Source organism: Trichoderma citrinoviride (genome assembly GCF_003025115.1).
Source record: "Trichoderma citrinoviride strain TUCIM 6016 unplaced genomic scaffold BBK36scaffold_9, whole genome shotgun sequence".
Taxonomy (NCBI): Eukaryota; Fungi; Ascomycota; class Sordariomycetes; order Hypocreales; family Hypocreaceae; genus Trichoderma; species Trichoderma citrinoviride.
Window position 1 is genome coordinate 270,299 of NW_020194717.1, and position 17,375 is coordinate 287,673.

General features: G+C 51.4%; 5 protein-coding genes across 5 annotated transcripts; 3 read left to right on the forward strand and 2 right to left on the reverse strand.

Moving 5' to 3' along the window:
- Positions 1-1,918: 1,918 nt before the first annotated feature.
- On the forward strand, positions 1,919-3,122 carry BBK36DRAFT_1122499 (NADP-dependent glycerol dehydrogenase; the record flags this gene model as incomplete). The annotated part of the gene is made up of 4 exons (XM_024890954.1): positions 1,919-2,245; positions 2,319-2,501; positions 2,565-2,970; positions 3,043-3,122. 4 exons carry the CDS (start codon positions 1,919-1,921, stop codon positions 3,120-3,122), a joined length of 996 nt encoding a protein of 331 aa, XP_024748380.1.
- A 678-nt stretch (positions 3,123-3,800) lies between these two features.
- Positions 3,801-8,673, reverse strand: BBK36DRAFT_1121895 (WD40 repeat-like protein; the record flags this gene model as incomplete). Its single annotated transcript, XM_024890879.1, has 3 exons — positions 3,801-5,930; positions 5,988-7,922; positions 7,978-8,673. The coding sequence occupies 3 exons, from the start codon at positions 8,671-8,673 to the stop codon at positions 3,801-3,803; spliced, it is 4,761 nt and encodes a 1,586-aa protein (XP_024748381.1).
- Positions 8,674-11,217: 2,544 nt separating this feature from the next.
- BBK36DRAFT_1121534 (hypothetical protein) lies at positions 11,218-12,434 on the forward strand (the record flags this gene model as incomplete). The annotated part of the gene is made up of 3 exons (XM_024890833.1): positions 11,218-11,457; positions 11,517-11,641; positions 11,696-12,434. The coding sequence occupies 3 exons, from the start codon at positions 11,218-11,220 to the stop codon at positions 12,432-12,434; spliced, it is 1,104 nt and encodes a 367-aa protein (XP_024748382.1).
- Positions 12,435-13,102: 668 nt separating this feature from the next.
- Positions 13,103-14,884, forward strand: BBK36DRAFT_1122117 (sterol desaturase; the record flags this gene model as incomplete). Its single annotated transcript, XM_024890909.1, has 4 exons — positions 13,103-13,247; positions 13,319-13,469; positions 13,532-14,780; positions 14,849-14,884. The coding sequence occupies 4 exons, from the start codon at positions 13,103-13,105 to the stop codon at positions 14,882-14,884; spliced, it is 1,581 nt and encodes a 526-aa protein (XP_024748383.1).
- Positions 14,885-15,413: 529 nt separating this feature from the next.
- On the reverse strand, positions 15,414-16,973 carry BBK36DRAFT_1204094 (hypothetical protein; the record flags this gene model as incomplete). The annotated part of the gene is made up of 5 exons (XM_024897296.1): positions 15,414-15,655; positions 15,689-16,084; positions 16,301-16,482; positions 16,561-16,635; positions 16,699-16,973. The coding sequence occupies 5 exons, from the start codon at positions 16,971-16,973 to the stop codon at positions 15,414-15,416; spliced, it is 1,170 nt and encodes a 389-aa protein (XP_024748384.1).
- Between the last annotated feature and the right edge of the window lie 402 nt (positions 16,974-17,375).

The window sequence follows — 17,375 nt, forward strand, 5'->3', positions numbered from 1 at the left end:
TCGCGATTACCAGTGAAAGCAGCCTGCGAACAAAATCGGTTGGGCGACGATGGTCATATTTCGGCAGTTGAAGTGATGGGAGAGCCGACAAACAGCCTCGGGGGAGGAAAAAGGTTTGCTATAACATGGCGAGGCAGGGTGACGGTGGCTTGCTGTCGAGCTCTTGTGAGATGGCAAATTCCTCGTTTTCTCTCCTGTCGGAGTGATGGAAGAAAACGTGTTCTATCGGGAGAGACAGCACGGGTTTGGGGTTGGCCAGGTGCTGCGGTGATGAGGTGTGAGTGAGAGCAACACAAAGGGCATGTCTCTGTGGATGTTGCCTGGTGATGCGGTGAGAGTGAGAGGTAGAGAGAGAGAGTGTGTGTGTGGCAGAGGCGGGAGAGAGTGAATGCTTCTAGAAGGACGGGATTGATGTCAGAGTTCGCTGTTTGGCATGTGTTTTGTCAGATTTTGGCACGCTCTTGTGCCTGGTGAGAGTGTCGGATTGGGTTTAAGGTTGGACAGCTACGACACAAGCTTTGCGGGTACGATATGCTCGTGTGTCGTGCCGCCCGCCACAGCCAACAAGGGGTCAGACGCCAAACAAATAGAGTCCGGCTTTAGTCAAGGACCCTTTTGCCGTGATCCGACAGAGTCAAGAATGGGAGGGGGGTTTGAATCGTCATGAACTGGAATTACATCATCAGCGGCATCACATAATACATGTAGTTTGCAGCATCATCAGGGTTCTCACGACTACATACAACTACTATCTCGGACATCATATGCAGAGTCAGTCCCAGGCGGACAATCTATCAGCCGATGACGCACCTTGGAGAATTCAAGAGGCAACTCTGTCCGTCCCGCAGTTCGACCGGAAGTACCTCGCTGTAACCGTGTCCTCTGCGTGGGGTAAACGAGTGGCTCGAGACGGAGGCGGAAAGGGGTTGAGGGGCGCAGATGGAGGCAGAATGAGGCGCATCTTTGGGGTCGAGCCGTACCCGGTACGTGCGGGGTACATGGCGATAGGGTGGAGAGCGGACAAACTCGAGACTGGGAACTGAGATTCACGAAGGTTCTAGACAAGATACACGTACGAGGATCTGAACTTGCAGCAACTTGATCCGTTTGCGCCATCCAAGCCATCTCTTGTTGCTCCGAAGCAGGTCCCCTGTTCCATCTATCTAGTATTAGGTGCCTAGATAATCCTACCTTGGTATCTCGATACAACAGCAGGTGGGCAAAAGTACGTAATTTGTGCCCCTCATCACCTACATCTGCGTGCGCCTAGAATTGCCTCTTTGGGCCGCGGGGCAAAAGCGGCATGTTGTGGCATCACGACTGAATTCGAGCATCAATTGTGTCGTGATGATACTCGTAATGGCGACAATGTTCAAGGTATCAGGAGAGAAACAGTACAAGAGAAGAAGTGAAGTATGGATACATGCTCTAAACACCGTCTGTCTACAACAACAATCGTCATCATCCATCCAGATGGCAACACCCCTTCATCAACTCTCCCCCACCACGAGTCAGTCCGTCGACGCCCGGATTTATAATGGAGATCTGGACAAAAAAAAAATAAGGGTGTCGAAAAAGGACGCGGCTGCAAGCCTCGAGGCCAACGGGCCCTCCCCAATGATGCGTAAACGCCGACATTCCCCACCGAAGGCCATGGACGGGGGGGAACGATATGATCCAAGCTCCCCCGGTTAGCAGCCCGTAGTTCTGGGTCCGTTCGTCATGAGGCGTGTGTGTGCTCGATAGAACGTGCGTAACATAAATAATGGCGGCCCTGCGTCACTTTGCCCGGTCGTCTCTGCTCTCCATCTCTCCTCGCTGTTCTCGAATATCGCACTCGATTCGCTCAGCTCAACAACACTCGATTCCCAACTACTACAACTACTCTCCCCGATTCTTCAGCATCACCGCCGCAAACATGTCTTCCGGAAAGACCGTCACCCTCAACACGGGCTACAAGATCCCCCAGCTCGGCTACGGCACCTGGCAGGCCGCCCCCGGCGAGGTTGGCGCCGGCGTCTTCGAGGCCCTCAAGGTCGGCTACCGCCACCTCGACCTGGCCAAGGTCTACGGCAACCAGAAGGAGGTCGGCGAGGGCATCAAGAAGGCCCTTGCTGAGGTCCCCGGCCTGAAGCGCGAGGACATCTTCATCACCTCCAAGCTGTGGAACAACGCCCACAGGCCCGAGGACGTCGAGCCCGCTCTTGACGACACCCTGGCCGAGCTTGGCCTCGACTACCTTGACGTGCGTATACACCCCAATTGAAGAAAAGAAGAAGTAATACAAAGGACGAGACTCGGCTGACGCTTTTCCTTAGCTCTACCTCATTCACTGGCCCGTCGCCTTTGCTCCCGGCGCCGACCTCTTCCCCAAGAGCGAGGATGGCTCCGAGGTGGTGCTCAACAACGATGTGTCCATTGTCCAGACCTGGAAGGCCTTGACCGAGCTGCCCAAGTCCAAGGTCCGCTCCGTCGGCGTCTCCAACTTTACCATTGAGCACGTACGTCTTTCTTGTGGATTCCCCGGTGACATAACAGCAACAGAAGACTAACACACGCAACAGCTCGAGGCCGTCATCGAGGCCACCGGCGTCGTCCCCGCCGTCAACCAGATCGAGCGCCACCCCCGCCTCCCCGACCAGCCCCTGATCGACTACTGCGCCAAGAAGGGCATCGTCATCACCGCCTACTCCGCCTTTGGCAACAACACAAAGGGCCTGCCCCTGCTCGTCAGCACCGACGAGGTCAAGGCCGTCGCCGACAATCTGTCCAAGAAGCAGGGCAAGACCGTCACCCCCGCCCAGGTCATCCTCGCCTGGTCCCAGCTCGGCGGCCACACCGTCATTCCCAAGTCCGTCACCAAGGCGCGCATTGCGGAGAATTTCCAGGAGGTGGAGCTGGACGACGAGGCTATTGCTGCGCTGAACAAGCTGGGCGAGAAGCCTTACCGGTTCAACGTTCCTATCAACTGTAAGTGCCCTTTTTCTTCCCCTTTGGGAAATAAGGAAAGATGAGAGAAGACGAAGCTGACTGTCTGGATAGATAAGCCTAAGTGGAACATTAACCTGTTCAACACTGAGGATGAAAAGGCCGCCGCCAACACTGTCGTCCTCAAGCTGTAAATTTGGTTTTGAAAAGCATGTACGAATACCCACGAGCGTAAAATGATTGAGAGGGCTTGGTATAGAAGGGAGCAAGGATAGGCGAAGGAGAAAAGTTACATCATTTACTCCGTAGTTAAAATAATAGAACTTGCACCAATTCCAATTGTTTGCTCGATCCCGTGCAAAATAACTGTCAGGAGTTTAGAAATGACCTCGAAGGAAGAATCCTATTGCATCGAACCTTGCCTTCATTCTCATTTCCTAGCTCCGGAGCGAATGCAAATTTGTCAAAAGATAAGCCTGAGTAGACTCCTAGGTTTGAACCTCTTTGTTTTCAATAACATTTGAACACCTAGACAAAAAGTAAAGGGCGACCAAAAAGCAAAAAGCACGCGGCTGCAAGCCTCGGCAAAAAGAGAGCTTCCACCTGAGTAACTAGAGATAGACCAGAGATTAATACAGCTTTTATTACTGCACACCTTCTTACTGGCCAGTGACTAGCAGTGCCTCTGCCTCTTGTCTCCTACACTCTTCATGTAGGTTCCGTACGTAGTCTAGAAATTATGACGCCTGGAATTACAAGTGATGGGACTTGCAAAATCTCAACAAGATAAGAGTGGAATATCTGGGGGTATCAAGTTGAAAGTGGTCAACCTTATCGCTAAAGGTGACTATATATGTACAGAGCAGGCAAACCTATCCTGGCGGGGGACCGGAAAATCCGATGATGACGACCATGCCACCCACAACGATGAAGAGACCAAGAGGAAGTATGGCGACGCCATCGCCCTCGTCCCAATATGGTCGATAGGTAGCCGGTAACCACAAGATGTTGCTCCCATTCCAAGTGATCCAATCTTCATCCAAACTTAAACCGTAGCCTTCGAACCGAATGTCTTCGTCAGATATGGTTTGATAAGAGTCCTGTGTCTCGCAGCCAGTCTGCAGGCCGTTCAAGTCGATATAACCGCGCCACGTTGTGATATATGATTCTCTGGCTCCAAAGAGCTGGTCGAAGCATCGTCCAACGAAAGTCAGTCTGATCATCTTCTGCCCCTCGTTATGTACCCAGATCTCGCCGCTGATCCCGTCGACTTGTATATACCCAACAAGTACGCGACTAGCATCGTTAGACACGGCTACTGAATGATGACCAATTTTTACACCCTCGTGCCCCTTGGCGTGCTTGATTTGATTCCCGGTGATGGCATCCCAGACGCCAAAGCTCCTCCCACCTCTAGTCAGAACGCCGAGATACTGCGCATTGTTGGAAAATGCCATTGCCATAACATTTTCGTATGGCAAGGTAAAACGCACAGTTTCCTGGCCTGTGGACATATCCCATATCGCGACGTGTCCACTCGGGATCGCTTTAGCAAAGAGTCTGCCACCAAAAGAAAAGTCCGCGCCGAGGCAGAACCGAGACATGCCGCCGCCCCAAGGTACCGTGAAATCTGTTGCTTTTGTCCCCAATTCAATGTCCCATGCAGTGACACTAACTTCTTCATGGGTGTATATGAACTTGGAATCTGGTGAAAAAGCCACAGAGTTTGGCCTAAAATTCCTTTCCAGTTCTGTTTCAAACTTCGCTAGCTCGCTGCCTGCGGTTGTATCCCAGACTTTGACGATAACATTTTCTGCCCCGGTAGCCACGAGCTTATAGTCATTGTTGATTGCCATCGCGTTAAGCACAGCATATTGCGTGGCAATCTCTGGGACGGGCTCTGGTTTTACAGATGCGGTCATATCCCACACTCGAATGCTTCCGTGATGTGAGGATACCAGGATCTTGCAGTCCAGTGACCAGCAGAGATGGTACGTAGACTCGCCCTTGAGATCCAAATGCGTTAGAAGGGTACCGGCCGTAACATCCCAAACCCAGATGTAATTCACAGCCCCTCCAGCTAGCAATTTGGAGTCAGTTGAGAACTCGAGTGAGGATATTTCTGCCTCCAAATCACGTTCTATTGGAGAAATGGTCCTGACTTCAAGCTTCTTCTCTAGGTTCCAGATTTTGATGTTGTGCGTTTCATCGTATGATGGGTAAGCCATGAGTATGGAGTCACTCGAAAAACAGATTGCTTCTTGGTCTGTTCTGTCGATGACCGTGTTTTTGGCGTGTTCTTTCACATCCCAAATTGTAACCTCCTTGTAGCCGAATGCCAAAAATCTGCCATCATTCGACCACTTGACCCTTTTTCGACTCTCATGACTATACTTGTAATAATCATGCACAAGATACAGCTCTTCTCCTGTATCCATGTCTTGTATCTGAATTGCACTGTCAAAGCCACGAGAGGCTATAAACTTGCCATCGTTGGAGATTGACGGCCAGGCACCTGGGGACCATGTGTGATGACGGGCAATGTCTGAATCCACATCCCAAGAAACAACACGGCCTTCATAAGCTGTCGTGACTCGCTTGGAATCGCTGGAGAATATAATTGAGCTGATATTCCCCACACGCCCGAGTACACGGATTTGCTTCCCGGAATTAACATCCCAGAGTGTAATTGTTGTCCGGCCATTCCACTCTGAACCAGTCACCAGCATGTTTTTGTCCGGTGAGAGTGCAAGGAAAAAGGCCCGAATCTCTTCGATTGTTTGTAGGCAAGAGCTCCAATGGCTCTCGATAAATTGATTCACTTCAATCCATGATAATAACTCTTCTTCGAAAAGACTCCTCACAATACTGAGTTTGGGAGTAAACAAGATTGCCGATAGGTATATTTGAAGCGGAGCATCGTTTATGATCCACGAGTTGTGTTGAAAGAATCGACGTATGTCGTGAACTAGGCGCAAAAGTTCGCTGTCGGGATAATGTTGCTATCGACTCTGGTTGGCACGGCTAAATTGTTCGCTCTTTGGGAATATCGAACTCACCTTGACTAGGTCTTCAAAATGAATAACATCAGAAACGCCCTCTGATGTATTTTGCATCAAGCTTATGACTTCCAGCCAGTGAAGAATGTGCTTTTTCAAGAACTTCAACACTTTGCCATCGTTCAGATCGAAGCTGACCATTGAGACACAGAGGTGGCGAAGCCAGTAAGAGCAAGGATAGCGCAGAGACACCAAAGGGTCGGGTTTTGGTGTACTGATGTCCTCAAGAAGGATAGCAGGATTGTGCAGCTTGTAGATATCTCGACATAACATTTTGCCCATAGTCTCCACTGAATGCATCGCAATTCCATAGTGAACTCCTTCAGTGCCGTTTGCGAAAAGGGACGACTGAGCCCGGCTGTTGGTCGTAAGATATTCCTTAGATGATTGATGTATGAAGTAGACGGTCTCGTCCTTGACCGTGAGAAAAGAGCCACAGGTCTCTATGAGAATCCGCAGTTCCGATGGGTCTGTGAGTTCGTCTGTGAAGCCTGCTAGTGTGGCCAGCTCTTGAAGACGAAGAGGCTGATATGCCACCACACAGATACCGAGAACAGCTCGGCATAACTTGGACTCCTCTATGCTATCTAGGTCCTCGATTTGCTGGAGCATTCTATCATAGAGCGCAGTGAGATCCTTTGGTAATCCATTCAGTCGGTCCATCAGAGCGGATAGTCCGCCGTAAGAGATCCTCATACGTTGTAATTGTTGGAAAACGATGGCCACCCAGAGAAACGTCCCGTTGGCCTTTTCTCGTATCACGTTGCAGGCCTCATCTCTCAATTGCTTGTTTTTCGTGAAGAGCTTTATCTTGGAGGCTTTCTCAGAGATGTAAGCATCCACTGCAGCTGCAACAACGGTGGCATTCAGCTCAAGACTGAGAATTACACCCTCAGCGTCGGGGATGTCCCCAAGGTTCGCTTGAATTTCGGGTCCATTTCGACTGGATAATATCCATTTGACTTTTTGGAACGGCAGGGCTTCTCGAATCAGCTCCAGGAACTCAGGCATACCAGTGGTGCACTCGTCGAGGCCGTCAATGATCACATATGTCGTTGTCAACCTTTCATCATGCAAGATGCTGCGGAAAATGCTTGTCAGGCTGTACCAGGCGTTCGGCCCTTCGAATAAATCCTTGCCGATGGGGTCGTATTTTTCCCGAACATGAGAAATGAGAGATGGCTGCTGGTCGGCAAGCAACCAAATCAGGCCGCGTAAAACGGCCAAGTGATTGTTAATGGTCGGCATGGTCGCTTGACAAAAAAAGTAAGATATGGCATCGCCTGACTGAGCAACAAGATGTGTGATCTCGTCTACGAGGCCACAGAGAAGCATTGTCTTTCCCTTGCCTGGGTCGCCCTTTACCCAGAGGAGCCGCTTACCCTCGTCGTGGAGCCAAGTTTTGAAGTCCGGATGATTGAGAATCCAGCGCCATGAGTCTTGCACTAGGCCTCCCTTGGTTGTTTCGATTCTGCTCTTGTCCATTCGCGGATCTGTAATGTAGAGATCTCTCAAACACTTCTTGTCCTCGTCAGACTTTCGGTAAGCCTGCTCATCCTTCGCATGGACGACTAGCTGCTTTACGTCTTGTCCGAGATCGGCGCTTTGAAAGGTATGGAGCTGCTCGTTGAAGAAGGCTTCGGCGTCTTGAATCTCCTTGAAATTCCCCTTCCAGTCGTCGAGTTTAATGAGGTCGCCAAGAAAGGCCAGTCCTCGATGGCGATAGTACGAGCATATGCTCTTGATTTCAAACGAAAGCAGCTTCTTGTACAAATCGATGAGCTTTGTGCGCAGTTCCCGTTGGATCCCGGCGGTGATACCGTCTTGATTGCCGAAGAGAAGCGTAGCCAGTTCGCAGTACCAATTCATCTGCTCCACCACATGTTTGACTCCCGTGCAGTTGGCCTTCGTCTCGGATATAGGATTCGTCAAAAGCTTCAAGAAACGTGTGTCAGTTAATGTTGTATGAACGCAAATGTTGCGGTCTTACCTCGAGTGAAAGGGAAACGGCGGCCCATGGAAGCGCGGCCTGTGGCACACCTTTAACCACGTTGGTGACGATATCTTTCGAGGCATTGATTATGGGCAGGACGTCGTCCATGCGGGACTTCGCCTTTGACTCTCGTGAAATCTTGTCCAGGCCATTCCTAACCAGCTTCTGCATTTGGCTTCTTCTGTTCTCTTTGTCGTGTTGGTCGATGCGGTTTCCCCCAGCTACCTCTATAGCCTTAGTCGTGGTGTCATTTTGGCTGAGGAGCTGGGTCGTCAAGATCCTCTCGTATGCTTGTAGCAGTGCAGGTTCCTCCACTTTCAGCTCGTCATATGCGTTGTCCCAGATTTCGTCTGATGGTGATGGCGCTGGTTTCCCCTCTTCGTCATCTTCTTCAGGCTCAGGCGCCAGCTCTATGCCAGTCTCCAGAGCTGGAGGATCTTGAATGCTCGACCCTTGTTCAGGCGCCGGTCCGTTGATTGTCAAGATGGGGAGCGAGTGAAGACTTTGATGATCTTCCGCTGTAGCAAGAGGAGCATTCTGGGAGATAGCTGACGTAGCACTTGGAGCAGATGTGCTGGATTGAACGTTCGGAAGGCTTTGCGAAGAGTCGTCTCTCGCTGAGGGGCTGCGGGACCTGCTGCGATAGGGCTTGAGCTTCTCCTTGAATTTTGTAGTAAGACGCTGGAAATTCATTTTGAGAGATGTTTGATTCAATTGGAGTCAAATTGTACGTTTCAAGATGGGGATTGATACAGTGGTGTAAGAATAAATGTGATTCTCGCCACATGCTGATGCTGCCAGATGGACGGTTGGGCATCAGCGGGGTTGAGGCAGCTGAATCTCTTCACCGACCAGTAATATTGCGAAAGCATATTGACAAGGCTGTCCAGGTTGGATGCCTCAGCCTTTGTGTTACAGTGCAGCCCATGTGCGGCTGCTATTGGTTGTCTGCTAATCCAGCCAATAGTCGAGAACGAAGCGTATACGAATGAAAACAGTTGAGATTTGAATGGTATTGCTTCGGAAGAGATGCCTTCCCAAGGAGGAATGTATTCCATGGAGCTTGTGGATCTTGAATGGCACATTCGGAATACTTGAAGCTCTCGTAGAGTCATGCGAGCCTCGCTGAAATGCTCTGGTGCCCTCATCGAATACCCCAACACCAATGCGTGAAGCCCTACGCGTGATGGCCGATCATGATTTCTGTTCTGAGGACTGTTAGCCTGGAAGCAATCAACAGTACATATATTCTCCAGGTCCTTTACCTGGTCTCTCCACGCTGCAGCCCTCGAGAAAGGTGTGCAGGACTCTCCTCGTGTCATACGATCTGTACGTAGTCGAATACTCATTACTACACAGCTATACACCCGGTGAACCGCCCCCAAGCCATTCAATAAACAACACTTATCAGCTACACAGACATCATATACATCAAGTCGATAGTTATATCCAACCCAAATGAAAAGCACTACCTCGCACACATAATGTGGAGGTCCTCATGCTTCTTCCTTCGTCAATCTGCATCAATATGTCGCCGGAGATTATAGGCGAGAGCTTGATCCTGTGAGCCAACGACAAAGCAGTTCTATCTGCTTTAGCTCAAGTCAATAGATATTGCCGGCTGCTGTCTCCTTCCTCTCAGTTTATCGACGTCTGCTTCCACTTCGGAAAGAGTTACATAGAGCTTCTGGAACGACTCGCAGCTAAATGAGAGGACTAGGATGTCTCTACCTGCAACTTCACAAGCCCTTTATTTAAGATTATACAGACTTTTGGGAGCATTCATCCAGGGCTTCGTCAGAGCCCTGGAGCTATTCCTATACTCCGAGGCCTAGCCTTTCTACCACCCTGTGGTATAAACCCAACGGTCTCTACCAAAGGTGAAATACCTATCATAGCGAGTATAGTCACCACATTCTTGAGACTGTTGTGAGAACAAGTCCTAATTCCGAGATTGCCTTGTATGATGATGTTTATGTCTCGATGGCTACGCCTTCAGAGCGATTTCACGTCGACCCCTGTGACATCTCAAGCTTTGCGGAGCCTATGTCAAATCACTGCCTCAGACACATCACAAGCAGCCACTATCCCTTGATATCAGCCTTTATAGGGAACTAACACACGCTGAATGGACCAGTGATCGATCGTTGTCCATGGCGAGCCTGCTGCAACGTTGCTGCAGCATATTAATTACCCTGACAGTCCAAAACTTTGAGCAGACCGTGAGATGTTCGAGATGGAACATACTGAGTGACTTTTCATATTCAAGAAGCCCCTTCTTCCTGAAAGAACTCATAATTGCCTTGCCGGACTGGGCGAATAATTGAGTCGACTCGGTGGAGGAGAAAAGGGGACAAGAATATCAGATAAACATATATCACCGAGAGCCCATAATAGCGCGACGAGCAAACTTGCTATAATGAACTGCTCGCTACTATTATACAGGCAGCCACAGTGACATATCTTTTCCAGCTTGATCACTCGAACGAAAAATACGTGTTGGTGTAGGTATTATACGATGCCTTCATCTAATGGGTCATCAACTCGGTCTGACCGGAACCGGGGCCGGTATTAGTCATCCATTCTACAACATCAAACGCCTGCGACTGCGGCTTATTGAATCCAATACATTTCAAGAACCGTTGCACTTATTCACGTTTATGCCATCCCAACTCGCAGACCGCAATATCACATAGACTCACTGTCGTCTCTAGCTTCTAATCCGCCGGTGTGCACATTTACCGCCATTCCACAGAGCTGGAAAATGCGCACAACCCTCCGAAGGTCCTGTAACGCGTGCGCAAAGGCAAAGCTCGGCTGCGATCTCCGAATCCCCCAGTGCTCCCGGTGTCTCAAGCGAAACTCCAGCTGCATCTACGCGAACAAGCCTTTGAACTCGCCCCTGGAATCAGTCTCTTCGTCTGCGGAGGCGTCAGGCCACAGCTCTCCAGCCGCTAGCAACGGCGGCGAGCTGTTTTCTCTGCTGCCCCAGGATGGAGAACCGGCAACTCGATATTCGGAAAACCCGGCTTGGATACGAAACCCGGCAACTGCCTCCTTTGATCCTTTCGACTCATATCCGCCGACGAGACTTCCTAGGCTGCATGTCCAGCGGTTGATACACCGGTGTAAATCTTCTTCTTCCCTGAGCTGAGCAAAAGGGTATGTCCGGCTGACCAGCGAAATTTCTCAGTTCTGTCCAGCATTGCCTTCCAGTACTACCCACTGGATCTGAATATGGCCTCAAATCCATTCATTGTGTCCTGGTGGCCACTCGCACTGGCGGATCAAGCACTGTTTCATGTGTCACTACAGACTGCGTCTCTATATGAGGAGCTACAAGCGCAAAAGGGGTTTCCAATATCAGATCTCCTCATGGTGGACTCGATTGCTCTGGTGAGACGAAGAATCGAGGATCCATCGTTGGCCTTTCGGGACGAGACTATGGACTCTGTCGTGACCTTGGCTGCCATTGAGGTGATTTTGCCCTTCTTTCAGTACAACGAGCTCGATTTGCTGACACGGCGTTTGAACAGCATGGAAAAGGGAATATTGAAGCCAGCAAGATGCATATTGAGGGTGTCAAGAGATTGGTGAGCATCAGGGGCGGAATCGACGAGCTGAAGCGACGGAGCCCGCTCACAGCGAGAATGGTCTCATGGTAAGTGCTTCACGTGTGAGATGAGAATGACTGCTGATAAGAGACTGATTTTAGGGTATCGATGCTTGTCATGGAATCCCCCCAGTTCCCAACCAAGGATGATGCGGGCGATGGAGACGGAATCAGCGCAATACCGCAGTGGCAGCTTGCCTCGGCAGATGCAGAGGGCCAGCATGAAACCTTGGACACGTCTTTGGACACCTTGAAAATTACACCACCCATGATCAACATCTTGTCTCGACTGAGAAGAATACTCCACCTTACATGGCACTCGAGCCTCGACAACACGCAGTTGCACGACCTCACCTGTTTCGTTGTGCACAGACTGCTGCTGCTGCCTCCATTGACGGATACAAATGCAGATGCAGACACGAACCCAGTGCAATTGGCGGCTTCTGAGTGTCTTCGATACGCGATTGCACTGTACATGCTCATCATACATGGCACGACATATTATTCCCACGCCGGCTTGGCGAACGCCATCCTCCGCCAGCTCAGGTACCATCTCGTGGTCTTACAAGCGGCAGCGGTAGCATCGACAACCGATTATATCCACGGCCCACTGGATATCTGGGTTATCTCCGTGGGCATGGTGGCCACCGCTAGCAATGGTTTGGAAAGAGACCACGAGTGGTTCATGGATCAAGCGTGTGCTTCTGCAGCAGCTCTCGGGTTGAGCAAATGGGACGACGTCGTCTCGCATCTGCAGGTCATCCTCTGGGCCAGGATGCCGCAGGAAGAGCTTTTCCGCCAGGAATGGGAGCGAGCATTTGTCAAGATGAGTGTGACATGAGGGACGGCTATCCATACAAGGGGACTCTATCGGAATCCCATCACGACAGGGGGGGAAACAGAATCGCCGGGTTTATCATGCGGAAAAAAAGAAACCATGAAATGTCTGACCCCACAAGCCACGATCCATGAGCTCGGAGTCTAGAACTATTTAGGCTTAGACTCCGAATGTTTAAATCACGGCGGCAGGTCCGGGATCACTTGGGCCTCTTTCGGCCTTCTTCTGGCACCATACAAGCACGAGCGTCTGTGTCTGTCTCTCGGGGTTTAGTACATAATTGGCTGCTGAGCAACTCCCTGTATGAGCAAACACACCACTTCGAGATGTCGAAAGGCTGCGATGAATACGAGTACGAAGAGCCTCACCGGCCGGTTCGCGGATACGCAGCCTGCCGTCTCTCCATCTTCTCTCGGATCCTCGTTCACCACATCTGACCACTTTTCCCATGGCCTGAGACAGATCGCCATTGGCCGAGTCAAACAACTCCGTTCCCAGCATAATTACGTGAAGGGTGAAGATGTCTGCCACTAGTTACACACTTAAAGTCGTCTCTTGCCCGTGGGTTTGTCCTGTTCTGCTGTCCAGATGTCTTGTGTCATTCTTTAGCAGGACACGCTGTGGGTGATAAGCTCCAATAAAACACCATGGCCACCATCATCGAAGGCAGCATGCCCCTCTCGGTTGAGAGCTCGACCAATGCCACTCAGCACCGCGCCTCAGGCTTGGTAGAGAGCCTTTGGTCAAGCTATTCAGCGACGTCTAACTGGCAGCTTGCCATCACAGCCTTGCTTGTTCTGGTTGCCTATGACCAGTGTAAGTTGCTCTTACCATACTACACACAACTCTTCTCCTACGTATTGCACGGATCGCTGATGCGAGAACAGACTTATACATCTCACGCAAGGGATCGATTGCCGGGCCCAAGTTCAAAATCCCCCTTATTGGACCGTTCCTGCAAGCCATCTACCCCAAGTTCGACGCATATCTCGCCCAGTGGGCCAGTGGCCCCCTCAGCTGCGTGTCTGTATTCCACAAGTAAGTGTTCTGCGGGCATCATTACATTCAGCCCATGTAGTGCGTTGCTAAGGCCTCGATAGATTCGTCGTCCTGGCATCAGACCGCGACCTGGCACACAAAGTCTTCAAGTCCCCAACCTTCGTCAGACCATGCCTCGTCCCGATGGCAATCAACATCATGCGTCCCACGGCATGGGTCTTCCTCAACGGCAAAGCGCACGCCGAGTTCCGCAGAGGCCTGACCGGGCTGTTTACGAACAAGGCCCTGAGCACCTATCTGCCCGTCCAGGAAAAGGTCTATGCGGACTACTTCAACAGATTCATCGAGCACAGCAAGTCTCACGGGGGAAAGCCAACAAAGTTCATGGGTTGGTTCAGGGAGATCAACTGCGCGCTGTCCTGCCGCACCTTCTTTGGCGATTACATCTCCCAGGAGGCCGTCAAGCGGATCGCGGACGACTTCTATCTCATCACCGACGCGCTCGAGCTCGTCAACATCCCGCTGTCCATCCACATCCCCTTCACCAAGTGCTGGCGGGGCAAGCGCACGGCGGATGCCGTCCTGGCGGAGTTTACAAAGTGTGCTGCCGCATGCAAGCTGAACATGGCCTCTGGCGCTCAGCCGACCTGCATCGTCGACCAGTGGGTGCAGCACATGTTCGAGTCGAAAAGGTATAACGAGGCCGTTGCCGCGGGCGTCGAGGGCCTCGAGAAGCCGACGAACCTCATCCGGGAGTTTTCGGATGAGGAGATTGCCCAGACGCTCTTCACCTTCCTCTTCGCCTCGCAGGACGCTTCCAGCAGTGCCACGACATGGCTCTTCCAGATCTTGGCTCAGAGGCCGGACGTTTTGGATCGCCTCCGGGCAGAGAACCTGGCTGCCCGAGGCGGCGACAAGAACCGCCCCTTTGAGCTCGAAATGCTCGAGTCGCTCACCTACACCAACGCCGTGGTGAAGGAGCTCCTCCGCTACCGCCCGCCCGTCATCTTCGTGCCCTACCTCGCCCTGAAGCCCTTCCCCGTGACGCCGGACTACACCGTGCCCAAGAACGCCATGATCATCCCCTCGTGCTATCCCGCCCTGCACGACCCGGCAGTGTACCCGAACCCGGACGTGTTCGACCCGGAGCGCTGGATCACGGGCGACGCCGAGTCCAAGACGAAGAACTGGCTGGTCTTTGGGGCCGGCGCGCACGACTGCCTCGCGCGGCGGTATGTGCCGCTGACGATGGCGGCCATGATTGGCAAGGCGTCGCTGGAGCTCGACTGGGTGCATCATGCGACGGAGCGGTCGGAGGAGATTCGGGTTTTTGCTACGTTGTTTCCCATGGTATGTCTTTCTTCTGTGTCTTCATCTGATTGACTATGAGAGGTGTGAGCGATCTAACGGTTACCTAGGATGAATGCCCTCTTGTCTTTACGAAACGCGAATAGACGTATGATCAAAGGCTACTATACTATTAATAATGACTTTCTAGACTTGGCTCGAAGTGTCCCGGTCACTGGGACGCTTTATTACCGACACTGAGAGATACAAATCACCTCTACCTTACACAATGATGTTGGTGGCACGAATGTCTTCTGGGGATACCAGGACTATGGAGGAAGAAGTGATGCCATAGAATTTGATGTATGCTCAATATTCCTGTAGAGTAGATTAACTGCTGGCAAAAAGCCAGTCAATTACCATATGATAAACTTTGCGTCGCCGTTTCGACGTAGAACCACCGTGGTTATATTAACAAGTCTGCGACTTAAGGTACATGTATTCTATTGTACAAGCAGTGATAGCCGCAACAGGTCAAGGATGGTAAGTTTGATCTATGCTGATCGCATTCATTTCTATAGAAAATGCTCCCTTATAATATGAGTCCTTATGGAGCGTTTATCCAGAGAGCCTTTCACCATCAGAAGAGATAACTGCTTGGGGAGAAAAGTTCAAGTAGAGTTTGCTGTTCAAAGATCACCGGGCCGGTCTATACCCCTCCCTCCGGATCTGCCATAGTGACGCCGGCTCAACAACCTGGCAGGGCAGCTCCAGCCGGTGTACTGCATCTCCATGAGAAGAAATATCTCTATAGATACGCTGCTGCCTGATGTGAAGCTCAGGGAAAGGCAGCCTTGCGGCAGCGAGTTCCCATTCCTTGATCACAAGAGGATCCTCAGTCAAGGACAGGCGCCAAGTTGCGCGCCAAGTGATGGACACTCCGTCCCTGTCAGCACGGTATATAAACGCACAAGCATGCCCCCTTGCGCCATTCCAGAGCACAAACGTGTGCAACTCGGGCATCTTCTGCGCGAGGATCCCGGCTTCGCGTAGCAGGGCGTAGATGTGCTGCCGCAGGGTCTCGTCCTGTCTCAGGAGATCCGATGTGAGTGCCAGGGACTGCATATGAGGCCAGTTCCATGACGGCCGACATTGTCTAAGGAACTCTTCGGCGTTGACCGTGAAGGAAATGGAAAGGTGTTGCAAGTCGCGGCTTCGAAATGCAAATCTCGCGCTGAGCCGCAGGTCTTCGGGGTACGGGCTGGACCAGGACCCATGGGACGATCGCCTTGGGAAGCGATTGTAGAAACCATAAGAATCCTCGAATACCGTCAACCTTTTCAGAGTGCCAGGGAGAGCAGTTCTGACTAGGAGAGCAAGTTCTGGCTCTCAGCATTAGCAATAAAGGATCTGCATGTTTTTCGAACATGGTGAGAGGTCTCATCTCGTACCTTGCTCACGCATTTGCTTCTCCGAGGGCATTGATGCCGCCCACGGCTCGTAGACCATGTGCTCAAGGCGGACGAGTGAGTCGAGCAGCTGTCTCACTCCCGATGAAAAGACGTAACGCCGGAGCTGTCGACGCATTAGGAAGCAGGTGACTGCTTGGACTCGGGGCAGCGGTTCTTGGAACCACAGAAAGATGGGCTGGAAGAGCTTCATGATGGCAGGCCTTGGAGGGCCTGCAACCTGTCGACCGTGCAGCCAGCCATGTGTCAAATCATGGCACCGAGCTTCGGCCCTCCACGAATCCAGTGGTACGTTGCTGTCCTCGCCTTCCTCGACATCATCGGTGGACAAGTATATGTTTTTGAACCAGTGTTCGCGGTCGCTGGGGGAGTACACGTTGAGCTCCAGCGCCAGGTCGCCCGCTGGCTCCCAAGCACTGAGGATGGCAAAGAGCTTCCACACTCCATCGCTGACGACGGTGATCGTGTTATCCTATATAGCAAGCCGTCTCCCGCAATCGGGACACGAGTACCGTGGTAGTTTGATGTCGAGGCAGATGTGGCGAATGATGCGTCTCCTCTGCGGCGAAGCGACGCGGTCAAAGTCGTCGAGACAGGACACGCGCAGCTTCAGCTTCTGAAAGTTGGCGTGTTCAAGGACGCCCTGCCATTCAGTGCACACGGACGCGAGAGCAGCCCAGCCTGGGTGTTTCTGCCGTGCGATTGTCTGGAGGATGATTGTTCGAATCTCGGCGGGGAGAGATGCCCATTTGAATCCTTCTGGCCTCGCCGGGCTAGGATTCACCATTCCGCGGCGTTTGGGTAGAAGTAAAGATGCGACAGTTAGCTGTGTATAGATGCTGCAGTCGAAGAGAATGATGCCTAATGGAAGAGTGTCAATCTTGTCTGCGGATCGAATACATTATCAAGGTCTTGTGATATAGTCTGGCACACTTGACTCGTACCTTCCACCTCACCCCATTCCGCAGTCTCTTACATGGTACATCATTCACACTTGATCTGTTGAGAGTTTGGTGGCGGAGTGACTTTGGTTGCCAGAGAGCTTACATGTATCTTTTTGAGTCTTGAAGTTGGCGATTAACTCTGATGGCTTCTGCTGTTTCAACCACTCGACTCTTTCAGGGTTCAGTATAGTCATTCATTTACGGGTATATTACTGGTATGAAATCTTCATTGAACGTGACATATA